At 32.3% G+C, this 16,564-nt stretch overlaps 1 protein-coding gene across 2 annotated transcripts in view; it reads right to left on the reverse strand.

Moving 5' to 3' along the window:
- LOC145279627 (solute carrier organic anion transporter family member 4A1-like) overlaps positions 1 to 16,564 on the reverse strand; it is a 286,183-nt gene that overhangs the window by 22,158 nt on the left and 247,461 nt on the right. For both annotated transcript variants that reach the window (XM_080130839.1, XM_080130840.1), the window contains exon 4: positions 12,393 to 12,514. In XM_080130839.1, the coding sequence (XP_079986965.1) occupies positions 12,393 to 12,514 (122 nt within the window). The remainder of the gene's footprint in view (positions 1 to 12,392; positions 12,515 to 16,564) is intronic.

Below are 16,564 nucleotides of genomic sequence, written 5' to 3' on the forward strand. Positions count from 1 at the left end.
GAAGGCGGTAATTACTGAGTATATGTTACAAGACCCAGCATTCCTATCCCGTCGCGGTTAATCAGCTGAAGAAGGCCAGAGGACGAGTTGGACGAAATATGGTGAAACAATAACTACGAAGATGATGATAAGCCCGCCAACAAAAATGAATGCACAGAGTATATCCTGGTCGACTCCAACAACAATAAAACTATAGACATCAAGTGTAGCAAGGCGATGTGTTTTAAACATTCCGAATGGGAAATTAAAAGCCACTTTTACTTTCAAGAGACCCCAAAATATTATCTATTCCTTGTCATAAATATTTACATATTTTCTATTTACATTTGGCGCTCTCTTCTGAAAATTGTTCACACACTCGCGTTCACGCGCGTTTTTGTTTATTAAGAATAAACACGAGGAGTTCTTTGTACGCTTGCTTATTTATTCATTCGTATCTACGCACGTATAGTAAACATTACACTCATATGTTAATACAGTTTTCTTTGCATAAATACAGACGCATGCGTATAGGGCAGTGGTCAGCCGATTTGCTTGGTTATTAAGTCTTGATGACCCGGTGACAAGATCAGTGAATCTCAAATGGGGATTATGAAAGTTCTTTCATTACAGTCACTTATGCGTGGCCGACCGTAGAACGTACCACTAACTTCGCCCCGTCTTACGTTCACCAACATGCGTGTTTATTGCCGCCAGCTTCAAAATTACTACACTAATTTATATTGATTAGTTTAGAATAAGATTGGCTCTGACGAGGCCCTACGAATCGAAATCTCGACTTGTCCTTTTACAATCTTTGTACAAGCACCAACTTTAACATAAAGTGATACAATTTCTGAATCATTCCGGATATAGGGACGATCTTACATTAAATTTATATACGAAACTAGCCATCTACTCTCAATTCTAAAATATTGTTGTTTTTTTTTCATTATGTTTACACGAATTCATCTAAATAACATAAAATCTCATTTTTACGGGGGGGATGGGGAGAGGGCGAAATTCAGCGAAGGACATCAATGTTCATATGTAAATAATAAATGGAAATCTGAAAAAAGTCAGTTTCATATAACAGAATTTGTTTATAGCAAAGGCGTAACACTTCGCGTGTTTCATTTAGTCAACAGTGATCTTATTTAAAATAAAATAAGGGAAGTAACTCTAAATTTAAATGTATTTTGATTCAAAGGGAGATTACTCGGACTCAATTTCGATAAGAAACGTTATAGTTTTTAAGAAGTTTAGCGTGTGTGTGTATAAGTGAGTGTGTATGTGTGTTTGGGTTAAACAACATGCATTACGTATCAAACAGAAAATTCTTACACTGATACTAAGTAAATGGATGCAAACACCGCATAACCTATTAGATCCCAAATTATCGTTTAACTATTTTAAAATAAAACCTTATAAAACCGCTTGTTTGTTTTTGGTGATATATATCGCGAATCTGTCGAAAGATGTTTCGGACCTGTCTTGCTTAGTTAAATAAATAGCAAATACAAAAACGTACTTGTTGAAATGCAGTCAATGTACGAACTATAATTAGATAAAATATAAAGAAAAACGTAAATAAAGCATCAAATAAAGAAAGTCTTTGAACAGAGAAATCTCAATGTGAACCTTGTTTTACGTATTTAAGAAAACGATGTTCTGTTTTGTAAGTTGGTTTTGGTCCAAGGTCGAGATTCAGAAATAGTTTATTAACCGATTTGCTATTTTGATTCTGCAACAGCAACTCTTTATTCTATCGGCAAACATTAAATACTAAAGATCTGGTATTTTATCATGAAACGTTTTTTAATGAATTGTGGGCAATTGATTAATGCACTTTATCGCTACAAAAGGTTACATATGCGTATATGTTTATATATTTGTATATAAGGTTAGATATGTGTATATGTTTATATATTTGTATGCAAAGTTAGATATGTGTATATGTTTATATATTTGTATGCAAAGTTAGATCTGTGCATATGTTTATATATTTGCATGTAAAGTATATGTTTATATATTTGCATGTAACGTTAGATATGTGTATATGTTTATATATTTGTATGCAAAGTTAGATATTTGTATATGTTTATATATCTGTATATAAAGTTAGATCTGTGTATATGTTTATACATTTGTATGTAAAGTTAGATCTGTGTATATGTTTATATATTTGTATGTAAAGTTAGATATGTGTATATGTTTATATATTTGTATGTAAAGTTAGATCTGTGTATATGTTTATATATTTGTATGTAAAGTTAGATATGTGTATATGTTTATATATTTGTATGTAAAGTTAGATATGTGTATATGTTATATATTTGTATGTAAAGTTAGATCCGTGTATATGTTGATATATTTGTATGTAAAGTTAGATCTGTGTATATGTTTATATATTTGTATGTAAAGTTAGATATGTGTATATGTTTATATATTTGTATGTAAAGTTAGATATGTGTATATGTTTATATATTTGTATGTAAAGTTAGATATGTGTATATGTTTATATATTTGTATGTAAAGTTAGATATGTGTATATGTTATATATTTGTATATAAGGTTAGATATGTGTATATGTTTATATATTTGTATATAAAGTTAGATATGTGAATATGTTTATATATTTGTATGTAAAGTTAGATATATGTATATGTTTATATATTTGTATGTAAAGTTAGATATGTGTATATGTTTATATATTTGTATATAAGGTTAGATATTTGAATATGTTTATATATTTGCTTGCGAAGTTAGATATGTGTATATGTTTATATATTTGTGTATAAGGTTAGATATGTATATATGTTTATATATTTGCATGTAAAGTTAGATATGTGAATAAAGTTATTTATATGTATATGCTTAAATATTTGTATATAAGGTTAGATATGTATATATGTTTATATACTTGTATGTAAAGTTAGATATGTGATTATGTTTATATGCTTGTATGCAAAGTTAGATATATGTATATGTTTATATATATTTATATGTATAGCATTCGTTGCTAAACTTATTCGCTATAATTTTTGGTGTATTTTTATTTATTTTGGGAAATGCAGATAACTCAGATGTTTGTGACATTTGCACAATATGTACTGGATATCAACTAATAAATATTAGCACAATTTTAGTTTTTTTGGTTGCATTTCACACAGTTTTAAAGTGGCATAATATGATCACAACATTCCATTTAAAAATTGGAGTTTTATAGATTTTCATTAAATTTGTTGCACATCCAGACGAGATAGATTTAGTAAAACTTCCTGCATTACAATTTCGACACAACGTAACTTAAGTAATCGTGTTAACTTGATGCTACAAGAGATATAGTAGTATTAATCTTTAATTAGAATCTTAGCAAGGGGACATAACTCTGGTGCAAAACGTAATTTTCTACTCGTTTATACTAACAGAAATCATAAAAAATAATTAATTTTAAGAGATTAAAATAATTTAAATTGTATTTTTCTGAAATGTTCAGTTTTAATCATATAATTTTGAGTCAACATTGCCTTTTTCCTAATTATAAGACGTTAATTACATTATTCATATTTTACACTTTTGATTCATCCGTAAATAAGCAATGCCTATGAACAGATTCGTAAAGTACATACAAAGTTTGACATCACCGATTCTATGGCGAGCAATGGAGGTCCCTACTAACCAATCTATAAAAATAAATATATGCATTCATTCAAAAAGAATACTTAACAATATTCATTTTAGTAATCATTCTCTTATATTACTGTGGACAACGCCGGGAAACTGGCCCTGTTAGTGTATATGAGTTTACGGAAACATATATTTGAAGGTATATAGTCCTTATAATATTATCTAAATTGTTCAAATAACAATTCAACGAAGTTATGCTTCCATTTTCAGAGCAAATATACTGGTTAGTTGCATTCCAACGTCAGAAGAAAAAATCGGCCCACAATAATATATATATATATATATATATATATATATATATATATATATGTACTAGCAGTTCAGCCTGGCTTTGTTCGAGCTCTATGTATTGTTCATAACTTTATTTATATATATATATATATATATATATATATATATATATATATATATATATATATATAAGTTTGACACATGTCCAGGAAACCTACATCTAAAATTTCAAGTGTATTGGCCCAAAATTGGCGGAGGAGTTTGATATGATTTTTCAAAGGTCAAATCGTGTACCTTTGACTCCTTTACAATCAAATTTCTGGCCGAAAACAAATTAGAAAGCTTTTTCCAAATCTCAATACCCTTCTGTCAAATCTCGAGTCTGCAGACTAAAAATTGACAGAGTAGTTTGGTAGGGAAATGTACACACACATATACACAAATAGACAGACAATTTCACACACACACACATACACACACACACATATATATATATGTGTGTGTGTGTGTGTTTGAATGTGAAAAAGGCAAATAAGGAAATGCGCAAATCCGTATGAAATAATAAAATTATGAATAATGGTCCATTAGAATAAGAATAGAAAGTATAAACAGACTTTTTTTTAGAATTTAGGGATTCTCACTGTATATGAACTGTTTAGATTGGTAGAATTCCCCATGTTAAGAATGGCTTTCGGAATAGACAACACCAACTTCCTCTTGGAATAGCCACTCCCAACATCCTCATGTAAAGAATGTATATCGGAGCAGAGCACCCCCTTTTAGTTGGGTGTGGTAGATAAATAAATTTCCCAAATTTAACCATCAAAATCGTAGGCAGCATACTCATCCGCTATTGATATGGTTGGTGACAGTCTCGATAGGAAAGAAGTGGATTTTTGTATCGTGCGTGCGAGTAAAAATCTGGCAGGCACTAAATTACAATGCAGAATACATGTGTTTCTATCTCTAGAAGCACTTGTCTGCACAAAATTTGAATGAGATTTTCGTAATTAGTATAAATGAAAACATAAAAGTGATCATTGTAACGAAAAAATGTGAAGGTAGACGTAATGTAAAAATTTAACCCCACACACACACAAAATGTTAACATGTGCGCGTGTAAAGAAATGTAACCATCAACCTTACTAGTAAATGGCAAAATCAAAAAACAAAACAATTTTAATTAAAATTGTTCTTTCCTATCGAACCACCATCACAATCGATTACTAACTTCTCCCCGAGAATGTTCCAGCTTTTACGATTGGCTTAAACCGGACATTCTTATATTTCAGAATGAAACGAATTCTTGCATTAGCGAACACATCTAAAATTTGACAAACATAACGTCGCCCATCAGAGGAGACACTAACGTTAAATCGAACATTTACCGACTACTAATCATTCAGAAACAGATATTGTTAACCTCATATAATGCCACAGACATTCACAGGTAAAAACTTGCATAAATACGGTCCGATTTTCTTACATCGATTATCTAAACTTCTGTTGCTTTTGCAGGACACACTAGTAAGTGCTAAAAAGAATAAAAACTATTAACCGCTCAATAATAATTATTAATAATTGCAAGCATATACGGAGAAGCCTGTGTGTGTATATGAAATATTTTGATTTGCGCAAGTTTGTTCCATGAAATAATGCTATCAGTAGTTAACTGTCTGTTTATGAGCGGTTAATAGTTTTTATATGAAACATGTTTTACGTAGTTTACTTGCCATAAGTATATTTTATATGTATACACTTATCTAGGCTCGCGCGCCCATGTGCATGAGAGCAAATGCCTGAATACCAACAGCCTCAAGCTGTTGTCTTTAATCGATCCTTTCAGGGCACAACCACCCGTGATTGACAGTATTAGGCTAAATGAGGAAACTTAAGTAGATGATCGATATCCTTAGATGTACAAGTGATCGATTTTATAAACGGTATTGCGTATTATATCAATAAGTTATATGTAACAGATGCGTAGACAATTTTGTAATATCGATGAGGCGGCGAGGGGAGGAGCATATGAAATAAGGAGCCAGGACACTTACCAAATATTTGCTCATAAAATATAAATAAATTTTAGGCAACTTTAATGCGTTTTTTTTTTTTAAATTTATAAAAGATTTCTAACACGAACTTTTACTTTACTATATCGTATATTTGCAGTATAATCACGTTTGTAACAGAGCGCTTATGGACGCACGTGAAAAAATATTAGCAGCCGTAGCCGTTAAAGCACGTATGCAAATTAGCAAGTGTGCGCAAGCTTGGGTCACAAGAAAAGCGGAGAAAAATACAGCACATCGTCAAGCAAAGAAAGTGATCGGACGTTTCTTTTTTACTCGTGTGCGGTGAGAGAAGGAATACACCACGTAGCGAGAAGCAAAAAGAAAAATGCGCGATGAGTGAGATGGATGTGTGACAAAAGACTTTTAAGCTGGTGTCGAAACGGCAAGGTTTTGTTAATCTTATGGCAGACGAAACGAACAATGAAATAAAAACACAAGAAGCAGGTATTGTTTGGAAAGTAACGGAAATAAACGCCTTTTGTTAAAACCGAAAAAAAAAATAGAGTCGAATTTTTGTTTCTTTCCTTTTTATTTATTTGTATTTTTATGGTGGTGTCAGACAGCGAATACGTTCGAGAGGTTTTGATTGTAACTCAAAGTTAAAAGGTAACGACTATGTTACACGTTGAAACGTCGATTCTCGTTAGTTAAGCATCGGCGTCTAGTCATTATCAGGTAGGTGACTATTTTAAAGATCGGGGTGTTGCATGTGGGCGAACAGGAAGAATTTCTTGCAAAAACTAACGTTGTCAAAGATTATTTCTTTTAACAACTACATAAAACACCTTCTCAACCACCGATTATCATGACAAATAACATCCTACCTAAGAGTCAATCCTTCAAACTTCTTGGCGTAACAGTCATTGCCAAGCTTGCTGCAAAGAATGTAGGCACCCTCTACTAGGTTACTTACTAATTACTAGGGCTTGGACAACAGCATATTCTTTTCATTGTTTTGACTCTTGAGTGTGTATCCGTTGATATCTTATATGCTTTTATATAAAGTGATGTGGTTCTCGATTGATTAACTGTGTCGGATATATACTAGAGAGTCAAAACAATGATAAGAATATTCTGTTGTCATAGCCTTACTAATTACTCACACCAGAGAGCATCCTGTATGCTCACAAAGCCACCATCTTGGCTGGTGCATCTACCACTAGTCTCTCACTCTTAAACAGGGTGCAAAAAAAAGTCTCAAATAGATCTCGCACTATCAACAAATCTCCAATCTCAGTCACATCGCCACAATGATACATCCCTGTGCTTGTTTTACAAGTACTTTAATAGAATGTGCTCCGATGAACTTGTAGCACTTGTGCCTTCTCGACGTACATACGTCTGACTAACCCAACAAGTAGTAAAACCACCTCTTCACTGTTGAGGTCCGTAGATAACGCAAAGACTTCTATTCTAATAGTTTTTCCCCCGATTGCTAGATTTTGAAATTCCCTCCCTGTTTCCTGCTTCCCTGACTGTATTAACATGCAGAGATGTAAATGAAATGTGAACAGCTATCTCATTGCTAAACTCCCCATAGTTCCCTGATAAACACGATCCAGATAGTAGACCATATCATCTAAGTGGCAATATCCTTGTTTGAGCTAAAATAATTAAAAACTTATCTGACCAACTTACTACAGATTTCGATTAGATTTTCATTAGAAATGTCTTTGATATTTCCCGTGTTATTCTTCACATATTTTAGCAATGACTACAAGAATTTCATAAACATTATCCGGGTATGAATGCTGACCTCTGTATATTCCTCCTCCAAACCTATCTGTTATTTTCAAGTTATAAGATAAACAGAAGAAAAAAATGTCTTCTTTGTCGGCAGCAACGAATGTAGGCCTTTAAGATTTCTGTACAAAAGAATAAAAGTACACAACTGGAGGATCGTAAAATTTTATTCGAGACAAAAAATTATATAGGGATTTGTTTTAATTTGTGTTGAGAGAGAGAGAGAGAGAGAGAGAGAGAGAGAGAGAGAGAGGGAGTAGATTGAGAGAGGCAGAGAGAGAGAGAGAGAGAGAGAGAGAGAGAGAGAGAGAGAGAGAGAGAGAGGGAGGGAATATTGAGAGAGAAAGAGAGGAAGAGAAGATTGAAAGAGGCGGAATATTGAGAAACAGAGAAGTAAAATTGCGGGAGAGAAGGGGAATTAGGAGAGAGAGAGAGAGAGAGAGAGAGAGAGAGAGAGAGAGAGAGAGAGAGAGAGAGAGAGAGAGAGAGAGAAGGGGATTGAGAAAGAACAAGGAGGGGAGATTGACAGAGAGGGAGGAGATTGAGCGAGAGAAAGGGGCTGAGTGAGAGAGAGAGAGAGAAAGATCGACACAGAGAAAAGGTGTGGGCTAGTGAGAGAGAGAGAGAGAGAGAGAGAGAGAGAGAGAGAGAGAGTGGATTGAGAAAGAGCGAGAAGGGGAAATTGACAGAGAGGGGGGGAGATTGATAGAGAGAAATGGGCTGAGTGAGAGAGAGAGAGAAAGCCTGATAGAGAGAGAGAGAGAGAGAGAGAGAGAGAGAGAGAGAGTGGGAAAATTGACATAGAAAGAGAGAAGGAGATTGAAATAGGAAAAGAGAGAAGAAGAGAGTTGGTGGGAGTGAAAAAATTTGGGTGAGGAAGGGTGAGAGGAGAGAACACATATACTACAGATTCCATTAAACGGTGGCTCCTTTTCTTTATCTATGAGTTGCTTCTATCGCCAGAAAGAACACGAGGGAATCGGACCTCACAAGATGATTTTTTTAGAGTTCGGGTCTTTGTATGTCACATTGTTAAATTAGTCAATCCGCTATCGAAACTCGTATCACGTGATCATAAATAACTAATACTTTTAATTACCAAATCGCACTCAACGCATATTACTGCCACTTACTGTGTGATACATCAGGATGCGATTTATTTACGCTTATCCATTAAGAGTCGATTTATTTGTGTGGCTTAAGTTTTTTTTATAAGAATCGCTTAAACGCTACTATTTGTAGTTTGTACTTTAGTTTTCTAAAAGCTAAGTTAAGATATGTCAACGTCTGTTTGGGGAGTTGTGACGGATTTATCATCGCGCAGCCTTCAATATTAATTAAACTTAAAACCCCTCGCGTAATACCCTCACCGTGTGCTAGACACGTTTCAGTTTTTATAAAAAATGCTGACGTAATCTGATTAACCAACTTTCTGATTAATACGAAATTAAATTTTGTTCTTCACGGACTTGTTGGGGTTAATTAGAGATCGGCTTGAATAACATTTTTGAATGCTATCCAAATTATAGCCTCGAGTTTTCTAATAATATTTCGGCTAATTAATCACTTAAGCTAATTACGGAAATACTGTAGGATATCTTGCGAAAAAAAAGGAAAATATGAAAAACTAAAATAGGGGAAAATGGACAAAAAAAAAAGAAAACAAAACAAAACAAAAACAGAAAACAAACACAAAAAAGAAAAGAACAAAAAAGAATAGAAAGATAAAGAAAAATAACAAGGGGAAAAAAGGAATTATAAATAAAAAGGAGTAAAAAAGAAAAAAAAATGAAAATAATTTAAAATATTAAAACAAATAAAAAAGGAATTGAATGCCAAAAGTCTTTTCTTTTTCTAACCAATCACCAACAGTTTAGAAACACACAAGTTCCTGTTGTATACTTTTACGGCACGTCAACCATCGTTCGGTCATTTTATGCCAAAGTCGTACATGTTTTTATATAAGATTAATTTTTAGATTAATTTAGAAGTTGAAGTAATCCTGAGTACATATCGCAACTATTTTTTCAAAAAATGGTCACTCATTTTAGTATTGCCTAGGCCTCTTGTCGCTTAACGTTAGTGATCTAACTGGAAATTGGTGTCAAAATGACTTTAGCGTCATCTTTTATATAGCATATAATATCTGCATTCTTCTTGTTCATATAAAGGTAACACTTTTATCAAGTGGAGAGGATGATGTAAACCGATGATGATGATGATGATGATGATGATGATGCGTTATGCTTCTTTCTAAAAATACTTATTCCGACTAGGAAAGTTTTTAGAGTGGATGCTTCCGTATACTCACAATTAAGTAATCTGTCACGAGTTATTTCCATTGGCCATGCTTAATTTGGTTTAATTTTGGTGACTATAGTCATTTCCTTTATTTTAACATATAATAGTTACACTGTTTGATGCAAGATCAATTTTCTTATCTGATGGTAAGGTGCCAATTCAGAATCTATTTCACCTAATACTTATCATTGCCATTTTTGGTTTTTACCTTGAATTAGTATTTTTAAGCCTCTTTACATCAAGTGACTTCATGGCTTGTCTGGAGCGATTTTCATAAAAATCCCTAAATGTTGTAAGATCACAAAGTTCTTAGAAAATTTAGAAGCGTTTGGACATGATATACAAATGTTAATACTTGTTTTTGTTGCTGTTGAGTTTTACGGCATATCAAACATCGCTAGATCATTTTATACCGAATTTATACATGTTCTTGTATATGCTTGATTGGGAGATTGTTTTTGGACGAGAGTTCTGTTTTAAAGAGCACCTGTTCGTAATTTAAAAATTGTCACTCATTTAGTGCCGCCCAGGTTCAATCTCGCTTAACTTCGGGAAACACATTTTAGAACAAATCTTTTATTTTTATATACTTTGAAGGCATTTGTCATCCTCAGTAGCCATTAAAAACAAAAAACGCAGGCTCGAATAAGCAAGAATACGGTGAACTTTTAGCGATCATAGATTTTTTTTTATCAGAACGAAACCGCATTTACTCAAGTGGCCACTTCTGTCCAATTATGAAACACGTCGAAACATGGAAGACACGTTTGGCTTTGTACAAGGTCACGAATAAAGAATTCCACTTCTGAACACGTTTAATATTCTGATCGCATTTATTTGTGGCAAATGATGATTCTATTAAGTTCTTAGATTCAATAGGCGAACCATAAATATACTGGAAATTGGAAAGGATTGCTCAAGAGGACGATAACATAAATCCACGAAATTGTTATATTCGTTTTCAGCATCGGACAGATTTTTTGTTTGTAATATTAATATATTTTGGGATCAACAAAATTAATCAGAGGTTGGCGATATTTATAGCGATCATTTACGTCAACGTTGCTGTAGAATGTTACACGTGATCATATATATATATATATATATATATATATATATATATCCCTTATAATATTGTGCAAATTGTTTCACATAATGTTTCTGACTTCACAGAAAAAAGTACTAATTATTGCATTCCAATGACCAAAAAAAGACAGTCCACACACACACACACACACACACACACACACACACACACACACACACACACACACACACACACACACACACACACATGCTATTTTATACTTTTTTGGAATTAATGCGCCTGATTTTATTAATAAATGATAATCTCGGAAGAGCAGCTTATAAAACAAGAAACGGATTTATTCTTTGGTCATTGAGATGCAACTAACTAGTATATATATATATATATATATATATATATATATATATATATATATATATATATATATATAGAATGTGCCCATAAGTCACTTTACATTTTAAAAATTAAATAACTTTTTTCTATTAATATATTTTAATTTCTCTTATAAATTAGAATTTTTAGACATTTTTGATATGCATAAGTTTACAACAGAACAACGAGTGAAGATAATGGAATTTTACTTTGAAAATGGACGGTCAATTTTTGCGACGCAATATCTTATTTGCGCCATTTCATCAATTCTGCAAATATGGAGGACATTTCGAGTTTTGATCTTCCTTCAATAAAGCGATAATTAAATAAATTCAAAGCTTTAAATGTCAACGTCAGTGGTTTTAATAAAGAGGGCCAACAAAACTTGCTTAACTGTATTAATTGTTAGGGACGTTACGCTGATGAGGATTAAGTTATTAGTGTGAACACTGAGTTCATGATAACCCAGATATGTCAAACAGATCATTTTCAGGATTGAATAAAAGACTGGTGTTGTGAACTTGTGGAAGGTGGCTGAGATCAAACGCCATAAACAAAAAAGAGATAAAGAAAAATGATGTCAACTTTTCGAGCAGAGAGAAATACTAAGATTTACAAATCAGTCTCTTTATGGAAGCTAAGCGAAGGAGACACTGCCAATAATGGAAGAAACGTGTACTATTAGTAATGGTAATTACTACTTGGAAATGTTGATGTTGTTGTGAGGTGTGAACTTGATTATTCGCTATAAATTAGCGCTTTTGGTGAGTTGGATGGTGAGTATCCGTCCAGGGCTAATATCATGCCAGGTATTACTAAATATGTTATAACTTACACTAGATGTCTAGTAATACTTTTGATACAAGTTGAAAATTTTTAAGGTCAATTGGACAAAAAAGAAAGGGTATAAAAATTTCATAGTTATTTGTGAAGACAAAAAGTGAATAGTTTACCTGGTAATTCTCGAGGGAAACCGCACATTGGCAACGAGATTGTTAATGCAAACAATCCACTCATTAGAAATCCGATCCACCAAGCACCTACAAATTTGGCATCACCTGATTTCATCCCAATCCTAAAAAAGTAAAAGAAAGAAAGAAAAAAGTTAACCCTTTACCGTTAGAATTTTTTTCATGCAATAAATACATTTTTTTTAATTCATGAAACCCAAACTTACGGAAGTTAGCACGCAACTGACGCACCAACATAAAAAAAAAACACTCATTCACTTGTTGAACCATGCATAGACCTGTACTTTGAAGACCAGTTGGGATGACAAGCCATAAACGTAAGAAATATTTCCTTTTTGAACGGCAACTTGAAAGTGTAATTTGGCGGTAAAGGGTTAACCGATTAATATAAAAAAATTAAACAAATTTGTGTTCGGAATTTGTTGTTTACAAATTTAGCTGCCCAATAAGAGAGTGTATATCCAATATTAGTAGCTACGTTGGTTCAACAACTAACACATTGTCGCGAAGATTGACTCTCCACCTCTCTGACTCTAGCTACATATCACAACATTTGAAGGGACATGGCTGCCAACATTCGGAATTTCGAAGAATTATGTAGAAAATACAAGAGTATTGCAGAGTGAGAGAAATGTAAATAGGCTAAGAATACTCGAAGCATTGTACATTAAAACAAAGAAGCCTCAAATAAATAATATTAATTATGAGTGCAGCCGGAACATTTTGAAATGTTTGGGATAAATGTTTAATAATGTATGTATGTGTTTGTATATATAAATGTGTTTAATATATGCAAAAACAAAAAAAAAGCCCATTTAACTAGTAACAAATTACCACGTGACTAGGAAAATATATATATAAGTAAATTAAAAAAGAATCCCTACATTTATTTCTACAATATGCCTGAGGATGATAGAAGTACTTCTGTCGAAAGCGCTCGCGATTATGGATCCAACATATGCAATTTCGAGAAAAACACAAAAAGGACTATTCGGAGATTGGAGAAGATAAAAAAGAAAATTGTAAAACAGAATAATTCCGTGCTATTCAATAATATTTGTCTATATATATATATATATATATATATATATATATATATATATATATATATATATATATATATATATACTAGTTAGAAAAGCATTTCATCCAAGGCATGAAAATTGTTAAACAAAATGTTTTTACTATACAATAGACTTTAAAAATAAAGGTACAAGATTCAAGAAAAAAAATCATTGGAAATTTTATATCTATATCATTAATTGCTAGATGAAAGATAATGTTTTTTAAATTGCAACAAAATGTACATTACATAAAATAATTCCAAGGTAATTTTTTGATTCAATTTAAATTAAATTTTTATACCTGACTTTGTAAAATTTATAAAAGTGCACTTTGAAGATAAATAAATTTCAAATTGAAACTTGTACCTTTATTTTTAAAGCCTATAGTAAAAACATTTTGTTTAACAATTTTCATACCTTGGATGAAATGCTTTTCTAACTTGTATCTTATCTTTTTAAGATTATATCTTAAAACTCTCCTTCTCTCTATTTCAGTTTGTATTTCTCCTCACACCACGACCCATTTTTGCAACTGCCTCTTTGTATTATTACAGGTCTGAATATTCTCTCTGTTTCAGTTTGTATTTCTCCTCAAACCACAACTCATTTTTTTCAACCCCCTCTTTGTAATACAGGTCTGAATAATGAGAAAATCAGAATTTTTTTTAACAAAAACTTAAAAATAACTTTTGCATATTAAATTTTTTAAACTTCTTTCAGAATAGAAAATCTTTAAAATTTAATATGGAACATATTTCATATAGGTGTCATTAACAAATATTCAGTACATAACGAGAAAAATAGAGATGAAAATTCCAAAAGGACTGTAGAACTGGTTACGCTCAATAGTAGTCCTCGCCAGCGAAAGTCTTTCTTATTGTTATTCTATTATTATTATTATTATTATTATTATTATTATTATTATTATTATTATTATTATTTAAAACATTTTGTGTCCTGCTCTTTCGCGCGAGGAATAATATATATATATATATATATATATATATATATATATATATATATATATATATATATATATATATAGTAGAACATTCCAAACCAGATGTATTTAATTTACACTCATGATATTTTATTCATATATATTGTTTGTGAAGTATTTCTAACACATATTTCATTAGCGGTTGCCCATCAAACAACTCACCAGGGACATATGCATAATCATCAGAATTTTTTTTTTCTATTCTTCGAATGAAAAAGGAGTTGATAATAAAAAGAAATGAGTTATACGATTCGTATTTCAAGTTCATAGAAACATAAGAAAAGAAATACTCAATTAATACAATATTTATAGGCCCCCCCTCCCCTCCCAAACTGACTTCAATGAAATCCATTTTATGCCGCCATGTTTGATTATTGAAAAATGTAACACGTAAATTTCTAAGCTTTCGTATTTAGCTTCAAATTCCCAAAAAGCCTCATGAGATACGATTTCTAAAATATTTATAACTAGCAGGAAGACCCAACGTTAACAGGGATTGAACGAGGATAAAATATATTCCACCTTCTTATACTTTTATTATCATTGAAATCGGCGAAAATCAAATCGATTGAATATCTTATTAAGTCGGACTCATCGTGTTATCGAGAGAAAGCTTCACTTGCCTCCCCTGATTTGACCCGCAATACACTGTAGAGAGCCTATTGTTGATTTTATACAATTATTTTTTATATATAATGGCTTGAATTAAAGTTTAAAATGCAAAAGTCAAGTATCATGCTTCAATTGTACTCTAAAAAGAAATATTCATTTCGAAAGAACCTACTGCTGGTTTAATTCGCCGGGCCTTTCTGCTTGTGTGGCGATAAAACTTATCGAATGCAACTGTAATGTTCGGCTGTATAAGGTGCAAACTTTGGTCAACATCGAACTTCCTTCTTTTAGCGGATCTTTTCGATTACCGATTGTCGATACATTTATCGTCGGCATTCCGATATTAAAAAAAAAAATCGACCGAACTGTTTTGGAGTCCATAGGAAACCCTCCCTTCCTTTTACACATACAGAAAAGGTGCCTATAACAGATACAGACCATCTTCACATGATCTTTAAAAAGTGTTTTCAAACCTACTTATTCTTAACATAAGGAAGCTATCACTTGAACGATTAACGCATGCATATTCGTGAAACAGCTGACAAATAAAAATCAGGTGACATCCCACGTACCAATATTTCAATTTTTCCCTCCTTAGAAGCTTCTTTTTTCTGGATAAAAACCGATAAAAAATTTTTTTCCACATGTCAGAATGCCCTACATATCAAATTTCAAGTCTGTACATTAAAAAATCGTTGAGTATATAGGTTGAGAATTGTCCCCTTTTCACACACACATTCTCACTTTTATAGATATGTAGATAACAGATACACATAGGCGATTCAGAATTGGAATCAGACGTTTAAGTCATTCCTTGGAGAGAGAAAAAAAGGAACCAGAATTTCTTAAAGGGTCGAATGCATGAACACTTACTATTAGTATAGAGGGTCGAAAGAATAGCGGTAGAAGCTTACTGTACAGAGGGAGGGAGGGTGAATGGTTTCAATAGCGAATTCCGTTTAAGTAAATATATGTCAGCAAGTAAAGAAAGTTCTACTGACCGTGAAGAATACAAACTTGGCATGTCGGCATTAATGAGAGAGAGAGAGAGAGAGAGAGAGAGAGAGAGAGAGAGAGAGAGAGATGATGGGGTGGGGGATGGAATAGAATATTAAGGAATGGCTACTGTTTTCCGCCAGTTTCTTTTTACTCCTTTTTTCCAGGGTATGACATATTTCAATATGGCACTTTTTGTCATGGTTTTAAATTCCGAGTTTTCAACTCAAGTTGACCCTTATTTATACGCATATGAGACACATGCGATAGAGTTTTAGGATCCAGGAACATGAAATTTGATATAAATGATATCAAACTCATGCGGGTAACAGTAGTAATAAAATAATTCATCTCATATATATATATATATATATATATATATATATATATATATATATATATATATATATATATCCGATGAGGATCGCAAATCGATAAAAAAAATCTGATTAAAACAGTAGGCACTACCAAAAGTCACCACA

The sequence above is a fragment of the Euprymna scolopes genome, chromosome 7 (genome assembly GCF_053919585.1).
Source record: "Euprymna scolopes isolate OS-2025 chromosome 7, ASM5391958v1, whole genome shotgun sequence".
NCBI classification, from domain to species: domain Eukaryota; kingdom Metazoa; phylum Mollusca; class Cephalopoda; order Sepiida; family Sepiolidae; genus Euprymna; species Euprymna scolopes.